This window comes from Meles meles, chromosome 1, assembly GCF_922984935.1.
Source record: "Meles meles chromosome 1, mMelMel3.1 paternal haplotype, whole genome shotgun sequence".
Taxonomy (NCBI): Eukaryota; Metazoa; Chordata; class Mammalia; order Carnivora; family Mustelidae; genus Meles; species Meles meles.
This window is the reverse complement of record NC_060066.1, coordinates 150,495,375-150,507,464: the sequence shown is the minus strand read 5'-3', so window position 1 is coordinate 150,507,464 and position 12,090 is coordinate 150,495,375. Positions and strand designations below refer to the sequence as shown.

General features: G+C 34.3%; 1 protein-coding gene across 2 annotated transcripts in view; it reads right to left on the bottom strand.

Annotated features, from left to right (window-relative positions):
* The window catches only part of ADGRL4 (adhesion G protein-coupled receptor L4), a 107,724-nt gene that overhangs the window by 21,444 nt on the left and 74,190 nt on the right, over positions 1 to 12,090 (bottom strand). For both annotated transcript variants that reach the window (XM_045979627.1, XM_045979633.1), the window contains exons 9-13: positions 11,606 to 11,811; positions 9,053 to 9,226; positions 7,609 to 7,812; positions 5,265 to 5,485; positions 5,075 to 5,141 (exon numbers count right to left, since the gene is read on the bottom strand). In XM_045979627.1, the coding sequence (XP_045835583.1) occupies positions 5,075 to 5,141; positions 5,265 to 5,485; positions 7,609 to 7,812; positions 9,053 to 9,226; positions 11,606 to 11,811 (872 nt within the window). The remainder of the gene's footprint in view (positions 1 to 5,074; positions 5,142 to 5,264; positions 5,486 to 7,608; positions 7,813 to 9,052; positions 9,227 to 11,605; positions 11,812 to 12,090) is intronic.

Here is a 12,090-nt window from a genome sequence, read left to right as displayed (position 1 = left end):
GTGAAAAATATGAGTGTGGGATAAAAAATCCACTTGTTACTTGTGATATTTGCATTTCTTTCAAGCTTGGGCAATTTGTGAAATTAAAACATGTAATAAGAATAGGTCATATAATAATAAATATACATAGACATTGTCCATTGTGTAAGGGTTACGTGAGGAATTCACTTTTGAGGAGGTTTTAATAGGCATTTGTTGGTGAAAGGGAATTAAGAGATTGCAGACATAGGAAGAACAATTAGAGGAAGCCACTACAAAGAACTGAGTGGAATTCTGGGCAAACAGAAAAAGAAGGGGGGTAGGTGTAATATAGAAACACTCAATTATGAGGGTTGCGATTTAAATTCAAACGGAAGCTCACATTTCTAAAAGAAAATGCCTTATTTGGACATAGCATAATTAGTATTTGCCTCAATCAAGCAAATTCTATTCTTCAATACCAACTTGTCTACGGGAAACTTCAATTTGTACTTAAAAGTTAAATTATTTTCACCAACTCTTTTTTTATATTTGTGTACTTGAATCTAATCGCTTGTGCAGTTTTAGTTAAAAGAATTCAGCATTAAAGATTAAAAATATTGAAGAAAGAAATTAATTATGGAAATTATCTTCAGTTTGCAGCTTGCTTTACAAAGATTTAGAAGCCTCTTTTTTGTGGAGCTCAATTTTTCAAAAGCATGGCTAGGGCTTTTTTTGTGTAGTTACAATCTTAACATTCTAAGTGTAGTGATTCGTAGATAGAATCCACAGGGTAATTGGTTCATACTTCAGAATTCTCAGAGCTCCTTAATATTAATGAGTCAACACCTGAGGAAATACTTTCATTTGATCAATGCAGGGAGTGTTGCTGCTTAAACACCTAAATCACTAACACTTATCAGAGTAGATTAAAAGCGTGAATATTCCTTTGAAACAACATACCTAGGGGTAGAAAAAGCCACCAGTGCTGATCTCATTCAGTTCTTACTCATTTACATATTGTCTTAAAGGCATTTTATATTATAATCTCAAACCAGACATGCTCTAGGGTTCCATTCATAAAAACAAGCAAATACCATTTGCAGGACCTAGACCCTTCTCTGTGGAAGAAATGCAAGGATTCCATGTATGAATGAAAGGTATTGCCATTGTTCTAGAAGAGACATCTACTCTGGACTACAGGTCTTCCCAGATTTGTTTAGAAAAAGTCATGAAGCCAGTCCTATCCCTCACTGAAGCCTAAGCATAACAAAACCACCACTAATCATCTATTTATATTTGAACGTTCACTTACATTTTGTCTTTTTCCCTCTTTTTCTTCTAGTACATTTTTATTGCTTTTCTTAAGATATTTTACACTTTGTTTAATTTTGGTTAAACTTTCTCTAGCAGAGTGAGCTAGAGACTTTTAACAAATGCCAAGAAGTTAACAAACACTCGTATTATGATCATATCTTGTTATAGTTAAACAAATGCTATCAGTATCTTCACCAATATTTAAAAAATTAGGATCTATGCTTAAATACACACACACACACTATTGGCCAAACATACATTCCATTGCATACAATTTTTTGTTGCACAAACCGTGGTTTTAAAATTAGTCGTTATTTTTTAATACAAAAAGCATAGATCAGAGAGCCAAAAATTGTCCTTCAAACGATTGTGTATTTTCCCATTTTAAGTTTAAAGAATGAATGTTTTTCCTAAAACATTTTGCTTTGCTTTTACCATAGCCTTGTTGTGCAGGGCTCCCACTGGTATCTTCATTTTATGTATTAGAAACCCAGGACACAGAGCAGTCATATTGCTTAGAAAAGATCTCGTGGTGTTTCTTCCAGCTGCATTTATTACAATGGTCTTTATTAACAGATTAATTAAAACACAGAGATAATTATTAAAGACTTATTAAATACTTCTATATTCTGGGGTAACCAAAAGGAGTCAGTTTTATAGTCTAGTGTTCATAGACAATGCAATGTGAATGTTGCTCTGTAAAGAATAAATGCAATTTACTCAGTGGAGGCCAGGAAGTTTGTGCACCACAATGACACTGATTATTGAGCAAGATATGGTCAGTAAATGAAGAAACTCATGGTTCTGTTTGGATGTTTGGATGTAGGGGATGGGTAGCATAATGCACACAGAAAATCTCAATTCTTCTGTTGTTGGAAGCCAGAAGAGCCTGATGAGCTTTATGACATCACTTTGGTTCAGTTTGGTTCTTACTATTGCTGGTAATCTTGGCTTAAGTGGTGGCCTCCACTTAGACAGTATATGTGATTTTCTTGGTGTTTACAGAATTTCCTTTCCATCTTGTATTCTTCAGAGAAGTACAGTCCTACCACCATTTCACCTCAACTTTATTCAACTTGTTCTTTTAGTTGTATATAATTTTGCTTTGACATGGCAGCCTTTTAGGCAACCCTACAACTTCTGTCCACTATGCTATCTATTAATCCTTTCCTTCCCTGCTGTCAAAAAATACTCTAGTAAGCATGCAGTTTGCAGGAAACTCCAAATTCAAATAGGTCTAGTCTCTATATTCAGATCTGGCCCAAAGTCAGGGGACATATGTCAAACTCTTATAAAAACTGGCTCATTATACTGTGCTCTTATATATCAATAAGACAAAATATGAGTCACACTGGCATTTGATCTAAGATCAGAATGATAATTTTACTCTTACTATACTTCTGATCCCATTCTCTACAAACCTTTCAGAGTACTTGTGCACAACTTGTCTTCCAAAAGATAGGGGAGCCGCTGCCTTTATTTCACTGGCAGAGAAAAGAAAAGCTTTTCTTAAAGAACACTGCACTCCTCCAAACGTCAAAGACTCTTTTTTTTTTTTTTTAAGATTATTTATTTATTTGAGAGAGAGCAAGAGAGAGAACACAGAGGGAGTTAGGAAAGCAGATTCCCCACTGAGCAGAGAACTTGTCACAGGGCTTGATCCCAGGACCCTGAGATCATGATCTGAGCCAAAATTAGAAGAGTAACTGAATCAGCCAGGTACCTCTAGGACTCTTAATTCTAGACCACTATCCATGGCCAGGGGCCTCCATATCTGCCCTCTTACAGGGCTACAGCTGGTCCTACTGTCTCTTTATCAGACCCATGGAAGTGTCAAACCCAAACTCTTAGTGGCCCTTTTTTAAATGTTTGATGCCCAATATTTCTGTCACCTCATTTCTGAACTAAAGATGTATACTATTCTGGGACAACAGGGTGTATCTCACTTAACACCATCATGCAGCTGAATAATAACATTCACAACAACGTAGAGCTGAATAATAACAGTAATAACAAATAGTAATAACAGTGACAATAATAATAATTGATCAGTATTAGCACAGAAAACAAGGACTAACTAGAATAAATGAATTCACTTCAATTCAGTAATTAAGGGATTTCTTCTGCTTCTAATGATACGAAAAAAGATAAACATTATTCAGTTTTAGAGTAAAACTGAGGTGCCCCATCCATTTCTTAAGTAGCCTGGCCCTCAGGTTAAACGTAATAATTATCATACTGAAACTATGGAAGATAAATGGGTTCATTAATTCCAGACAGGGACAGTGTGATGTTATTCATTTAGGCTTCTAGGAAAGTTAGCTGGACTCATTTTTAGATAAGCCCATCTAAAGTCTGTGGACTTCACTATAAGATAATCCAAAGTTATCTTTTCCCTTACATAAGCAAAAGTGGAAAACAATTTCAGGGAACACTTTTCGTTTCTTACTCAAGAGAAAAATACTCTTATTTTTCTTGTCCCACTATATTGTCTAGCCCACTCCTTTTCATCTTAATTGCAAGAATTACTGATCCAAAGAACTTTCAGTTGTACAGAACAATATAAGAGATGATCCATTATATAGAGATGGAACCAGGAAAATCAGAATATATAGAAAGTGTGTTTACACAAAATACTCCTATCAGGGCAACAAATGAAAGTATTCATTCAGTCTATAGTCTCATGTGGTTTGAAAATTTTGGAATTATAATAAACTAACTCTGAAATTGTGTTAGCTGAAATCTAGCCCATGGTTCCTTTTATATTACTGGATTCATTGGGAGAATTATAAACAATTTTCTGTCATGGTTAGGAAATACAGCCTCTGAATGCACATTATTTCACCCATACCATTAAAAACTAAGCGTTGGTGAAAATTCTCTGCTTTACCTTTCAAGTCTTTCTCCATTTAGCAGCTTCCTTACAACCATAAAAACACCAGGGAAAAGAGTGAGCAAAAAAAAACCAAAAAAAAAAACCCCAAAACAAAACAAAAAACAATTCAAAAAAAGATAGCTAGTTTATGGTCAAAACATCTGGGACAAAGTTGTCCAAGATATGGTCAAAGCTCCTCTGTTGACAGTTCATTCCATTCTAGAGCCTTGTCAGATGTCCCAGATTCATTGACAGACTATTATATTCAGAATGGCTTTGAAAACTTAGCAGCACTTAGAAATGCTCTTGAGACATCTAAAAATGTCTTTATTTAGGAAGGGACATATAACACCTGCCAAATTTGTAGGTTTGAAACCACTTCCAATAAGAATTAAAAGGCCCTCTTCCTCCTTGAAATGGAACTATCAATGTGTGACTTGTCTGCTCATGAGAAATAGTGGGTTCTTGTCTCTGACGTCGCAATTTAGTTTAAAATCATTTTCATGATGACAGGGTACATGATGATGATAAAACTATAAAGATGACAGTCTAATCTTCAAAGATCACTGATCACTGATAAAAGATTAAATAATGTAAACATCTGAAATGCCAGATTACCAGCTGCTTGGCAAACTCTCAGTATTGAAGTATGCTCAGACACTACTGATAAGTGAGAAATGATTTTCCTGTGTGTTACGCAGAAACATCTCCTCCTCCAGGAGGGGCAGATGAACTATAATACCTCTGAATTTAAGACATACATATAAATATATTCTTTTCCCTCGGTTATAATAAATATAAAATGTATTTAAATGACTTACTGTAAAGTGCTCAAAATCATTGTTTTCCCTCAGACTAATGCCTGATTGTTGTGAATTTTAATCATCCCTTTTTGGAATTCCAACTATTGTTAAATATACGTACAAGAATGATTAGACAGGCTGGTCCTATAAAACTCCAAATAAAGTTGTTTTCTGTGCTAAGCCAACATCTGAAAAGTAAAAAACAAATCTATAAATATGTTTGTATGTACTTCACAGAGCAACATTTTCAATGATATATGAAGCATATTCAGAATCGTATTTCAAATAGTTATGAGATCATCTTCACTTACACTTTGGTGGTGCCATAATATCTATATCCCAATGAGGCTGAAAAGCCAACTACCACAGCGGGGCTGAGATAGCCAAAGATGTAGAAATTCTTGTGCAGAAAGCCCTTGTTGTAGATGACGCCCACAACGATGAGATAGAGGTGGATGCCTTCAATGCACATCCAGGCAAAGGCAGCTAAAAAGAAATAATGCAGCAGCCCAGCAATGATTGAACAGAAGAGCTAGAAATTGAGGAAAGAAAGAAACCATAAGCAATATTTGCTTTCACATTAGCATAAGACAAGATCCTGACTTTTCCTTAAATTAAATTCCTTAATTTTTAAATTAAATTAAATTCCTTAAATTTAAATCCTTAAATTATGCCTCTTGCTATAATGCCTGATCATGTTAAAATATCCTCTCATCAAGTGTTCGTTTTTTAAGATGTACCACTTCCAGGTGAGTTTCACCAGTGCGAAACATCAGTTGTGAAGAAGTCCTGCAATGGAGCTAAGTTACTGTTCTTGTCCAGAGAGTTATGCTTTTATGCATTTATATCATGGGAGGAGTTATGGATTGGTCACATGTACACCCTGATATCTTAGCTAATATGTTGTGATTTAAGTTAATTTCTGTTTTGGAGATGCCTTTACTCTCCTTAAGTCTGTTCATGCTCAAAGAATGAAAATTATCGTTTAAACTGTGCTAAATGAACTATAATAAGTATCTTGATTATTGTGGCAAACGTTAAGTTTATAAAAGAGATGAACGATGACATAGTTTACAAAAATATCCATTATGAAGTCACTTTAAGTTATAAGATCATCAGGTAAATTTGAGATGGATTTCAGTTAAATATTATTTATTAGTACTTACTTCACACATAGAATTGGAGTTAGGCTTATAAGAAATAACAGAGAAAGAAATACAGTTACCCATTTCTGTAATAATAGAAGTAATAGTATATAAAGCTGGAAAGAGAACATAATATGCCCTTACACACCTACTGCACTAATAAAAAAGAGTACAATCCAAGCATAATGAGATTATATACTAAAATATATTGGGGAGTACCATATAAGGTTGGGACCAGAGAGAGCACTAGTGATCAAAATTTGGGAACTACCTTAGTGAGGAACTGAGATTGAAATATGACTTGAAAATGGGAAGAACCTGATAAGTGATAGATCTGAAAATAAGCACTCTAAGGAATACTTTTGGGATAAGGGTAACAGGGAGATGAAACTGAGGAAAGAAACTGGCATTGGAGGATAGTGGGTGGCATATAAAACTGGCAGGTGTTAGGCATGCCCCTGCAAAATAAAAAAAAAAAAAATGAAGTTTATAGTCTAGGGTATACTATTTAAAATAGATGTTTGGTGGCATCTACTTTAGAAGAAGACCTTGGTAACTAGGCATTAGTGTCGTTGTTTGACAGATTTCTAACAGGGATGGAAATACGGAGGAAATATAATGTCTTGTGGCCCCGAGGATACACTTCTCCAGTCTCTACGTGCATGGAGGGCAACTGACCTAGAGCTCTAGCTGCTGTGTTCACCTTTCCCACAGTAGTGGGACTAGTGGGACTCCACCAGTAGGCTGCTGCTACACAGAGGAGTCCTCTGCCACGTGACTCTGGCTCAAGGTCTTCTCAAAGGACTCCTTGCAACCACGCTGAGCTTTCCTGAGAACAGAACTGTTGCGTCAAATGCTTCCACCTACAGTTGTCCTTTCTTCCTTCTCTCCTTTACTCGGGGTCAGACCTGCATCTCAGTGAGATGGCTCTTCAAGTCCCTCTCTGCCCATTATCTCTCAGCCATTTTGCCTGATTAATTTATTGCACATTGAATCCCATTTGAATGTGTGCTTCTAGGAGGACCCAGCCTAACACAATATAGGAATTGTTTGGTAAGGTCCTCCATCAGTAACGGGGGGAGAAATAGGTAGTTAGGAAAGTGCAGTGACTCGGTGGAGCCAACTCGTTACATTTCAACCTGTGAACCCACTGCTTTTATAATCAGTCCCTTGTTACGACAAACTTTTTATTTCTCATTCTCTTTGTCCCATCTGCCTCTGTTTAATGACCGCATAAAAAACAACCAAAAAAGGACTATTTCTTCAGTTTGTTGCTAAGTTTTCGTTTGTCCCAATGATTCATCATAACAAGGGACATCGTGCTTAATGGAATTGTGACAGACAGGTTTTAGATATGGTAGCATTAGCAAACTTGGAAAAGACTTAGGAACAAAGTAGATGGTATGTTTGCCCATTAAACTCTTAATTCTAATTCATGATTCTATGACAAATATATTTAGGAAAGTACAAATTCAGAAAACAAAGTAGAGAGTAAGAGAGATCTACATACCTTATTAGTATTTGTATTGATCCCAACAAGAAAAACTAGTTCAGCAAGGAACAGGTTACAGCAGAGATTTTTGTGAATTGTTGTTCTGGTGCTTTGAATTTCACTGAAGAACCAGAAGGTAAAAATGCATACGGAAAGGCAAATCAGTGAAATAATTATTCCTAGTTGAGTGATCCTTGTAAGAATATTATAATCTTTAATACCCTAAGGGAAAATAATAATAAAGCTGTTAAGAGAATAACTCAGTAACTTGTCAAAGGAACTACAACATATAATGAACTTCTTTTTTTGGTGAAACATTAATCAAAATGTTCATAAAATGTAAAAATACAAATGTGCATTTAGATGAGAAAAATTCTATGCCTTTGAAAATGCTCAATATTCAGAGAAATCTGATATAAATCATGTAGCACTTTAAAAGTTCTGTAATGAGTGCTTTTTTTCCTGGGCATAGTATATATTAGTATATGGTTTAACAATGTTATTGTCATCAGTTTCCTGATATTAGAAAGGCAATTCATTATTGTAATGTGAAAATGGTTAATTAAAACAGATTTATCAGTGGTAATAACAAGTCTTATTTCTATGCAGCAATTCATCTAAAACACATTAAATAAAGGTATCAGAAATGCTGAATATATAGAATATCAAAACAGTCAAGCTGAGAGACTTTGAAATGGGAAAAGTTGGTTTTATTCTAACCAGATGAATATTTATATCTTATATAGAGAGCAGAGGCTTCTTTGCTTACTTAACATTCAGGAAAAAAATCTTTATGACTGACATTATGGTTAGGCAGTTTTATTTGGTCACTTTATATATTTGATAGGTTCTCAGTAGACATGGAAATGAAATTGTAATTCAACGAAGATTATGATACAGTGATATCAAATAAGAAACTCTATAGTGTAAAAGAAAGATATTACTGATGCTAAATACATAGCATGGACCTATTCACTGTAGAAGAGATGTGTTTAAAAACCTTGTACAGTTCTACATTATTAAAACATTGTAATAGTTATAAATATGCTAATACTTCTTGACCAGGTTTCAAATATTTTTAACTAATTTGCAATTGGTAAAAATATACTTTCAATACAAAGGCAATGGCCCTTAGAGGCCATGATACATTAAAATGTATAAGTGGTTTTTAAAGGCAACATTAAAAATTAAGAGTCAGTGGATAGGTATTTAAGGCCCAACCCACCAGCTATCATAGACTAGATAAGTCCTAGACAAAAAATTACCTAAAATCCAGTCTAAATATGTCAAATAAGACAGGTAAGAAAGCAAAGACTAAAAAAAGATAGTTTGGGGGTTTTATCAGTTAAATATATTTGCACCCAAAGAAACATAAAAAAATTAATTCTCTTGACTAATATAAACACACACAAAAAGAAAACAAGCAGGTTTATAAATATGAAATGATGGAAAATTGTCTTACAATGGAAGAACCAGAAGACATCAGAATTGCAAAATGTGTCAGGTGGTTACAGCGGCATGAGGTGTGGGTCTCATTTGAGGACATGAGCTCGCAGCCCTCCAAAGACCAGTTGCCATTCATGGTGTCAGGTGAGTAGCTCCAAAATGCACATTGACTCCTATACTTATCTGTGGTCTGAAAAAGAGACATTTTACTGATGGAAAAAAGAGAAAGAATTATACATATAGTATCACATTTCTCATATTTGAAATACCATTTTGCATATCAATACAATTACAACCATGCCTAAAACGTACAACACAAAATCAATGCTAATAAAAGAGTGCTGGTGTTCTGTGGAAGAACTGAAGTTATTGCAACAATGCTATAGTTTATCAATTCCTGTGCCACAAAGTTGTGAGAATTATGTATTATCAAATGAGATCATTTCTCATAGTGCAAGACACCAATTACCATACGATCTTTATTTGATAAATGTTTACAGAAAATACACGGGATATTAGTCATTGACGCAAGTACTAAAAATACAGTACTGAACAAAACAGAAAAAGTATGTGTGCCGCTGATTTTAGATTCTCATGAGATGAGAAATTATTAAAAAAGAAAAATAAACCAGGGGAAGGAGAAAGTAGTTGAGACTGGTCAGAGGCTGCTTTTCTTAGGAGATGATATTAAAGGAAATACCTCGACGAAGTTAGAGAGAGAGAGTAAACCCTAAGACTTGGAACCAGAATGTTCTGTATGGAATGGAAAATAGAAAAGCTCTGAGACTGGATAGGAATCTTCCAGAAACCCTGGAAACCAGTATAGTTTGGGAACGAGATCATGAGCAGTTGAAGACAAGATCAGAGATAGGGTCTGCTTGCATAGACTGCAGGATGGTTATTTTATAGATAGACTTCTCTTTGCCACATATTTATATTAAGTGATCATAGCATAATATTATGAAAACTACTTTTAATATTCCTTTGAGGTAATGGAGAACTATATACTAATTGGTGAAATTGCAAGTAAATTCAGGAAACTGAAGGTGTTATATATGAGATAGCTTCTAGTTTTTTTAGGAAAACAATGGGATCCAGATTTTATTCTCAGAAAGAGGGAAACCATGAATTAGGTAGATCTGTCGTCAAAAGAAAACGAAAAAATTTCATAGTGGTTGTTAGTTTGAATGGGAAAAAGATTTGAACAGAGAGGAAGATTAATGATAATCAAGTTTTCACATGAATTTTGGTGAAGAATTTTTATCTAAGTGTGTGTTGTATCTTGTTTTGTGATTGTATCAGAGACTTGGTGAAGTAGCTTGTTATATTTTTTCTAAGTGCAACCTATATTTAGGAGAAAAACAGTCCTAGGTATATGTATACCCAACTCATGACTAAGAACTAAGTTGTGAAATGTATTCACTTAAAAGATGTAAATTTGGAGTTACTAATTTGCTAGGCAAAGATAGGAATTAGAAATATATTGGAAGAAAATTGTCATTGACTTGGAGTCAGTGACTTGGCGTCGTGACTTGGCATCTCTTTAGCTACCACTAGCAAAAACTGCAGAAAACGCATCAGAGCATGTGAAAGGACAATGTTTGGATTCTAGTGTCAGAAGGTCAGTTGGCACCTAAAAATATCTAAGTTTCCTTTCCATTCTTAAAACATTTCACACCCTCTTCTGAACATAATGCCTACCAACGTTTAGGTTTGAGCTACTATTTTCTTGGATCTTCTATGCCTTTAGCTTCTCTCTACATTAGATGTCTTTACAGTGACACATTTGTATTGTGTGTCAGCATATCTGTTCTTTTAGTCCTCTCCTTCCGCCATAAACGTGCAAATACAATTGTCCAGCTTCAAGGCTCTCCAAATGGAGCATCGGAGGTACTATTTAATCATGTACTAGGACTGAAATTCTGTTGAAAGTCCAAGAAACCATCAACCGTAAAATAGCAGTAAATGATCTACGATCTTTGGTTTTCGCATTCATTTTTAGGTATATAAAAAAACCAAATACTTAGTACTTTATAATGTTTATTATGATGGGGTTTTAATTACATATGAGCTTGAAAAAGATTTTGAATAACAGTAAAGGAATAAAAAGGTCTCAGCTAATTTCTTTATGAAATACTGTAAACTTCTCTGTGATTATATTTTAATCAGCATTTAAGTCCCTGCAAATATTATTTTAAATGGCAATTAGTAATCGAACAACTCTGTCATTACACAAATGACATTTATCTCTTTGGCTCTGATACATTTTTATAACTCATTACTAAAAAGTATGGAGACTTCCAAAGTGAACAATGTAAAGAAAAATAAAATTAAAATATAGATTAATTTCAGAAAATCAAATGTGCAGAGTTCCTTGATATTTATTAGAAAGATAACAGAGCACGGAAAGAGCAAAAAATATTTTATAGAAAAATTAGTAGAAAATGCTTTGCTCTTTTAATTTTTAAACTCAAGAATTCACATACAATTAAAGTGACACAATGAAAAAAAGTTCACTTCTCTGAATGGTTCACACTTATAACCAATAGTTACTAGAAAAACAGCTTACCTTCATGTGACTTAATGTAAATGTTATTTTTTCAAGTTCATACAGTGTGGGTGGGTTTGAGCTAATTGAGACTGAAATCACTGAAGAAATGACTCTTTCCTCCTCTTCAGAATTATCAGAACTTTGAGGTTCCAATATGAAGTTGTCAGATGATGAAAACAAGGGACCGATACTCTTATAATATAAAAATGCAACTGCAACATTGCCTATCAATCAAATAAGTGTATTTAGTGATATTCTTATAAAACAAAAATATATTTAGGCTCTCAAAATAAACATAAACATTGAACAAAGTTTTTTACTCTAAGGAAGTCATACGAATACCTAGAAACTAAAATGTGGATCATAATAAGTGCATATCTATGTAATCAAATCATACTAAGACATATTCCCTAATCTCCACGACTCTGAAACTAATCATGGACAGTAGCATCCCCTTTGAACAACCTATATTTAGGAGAAAAACAGTCCTAGATAAATGTATA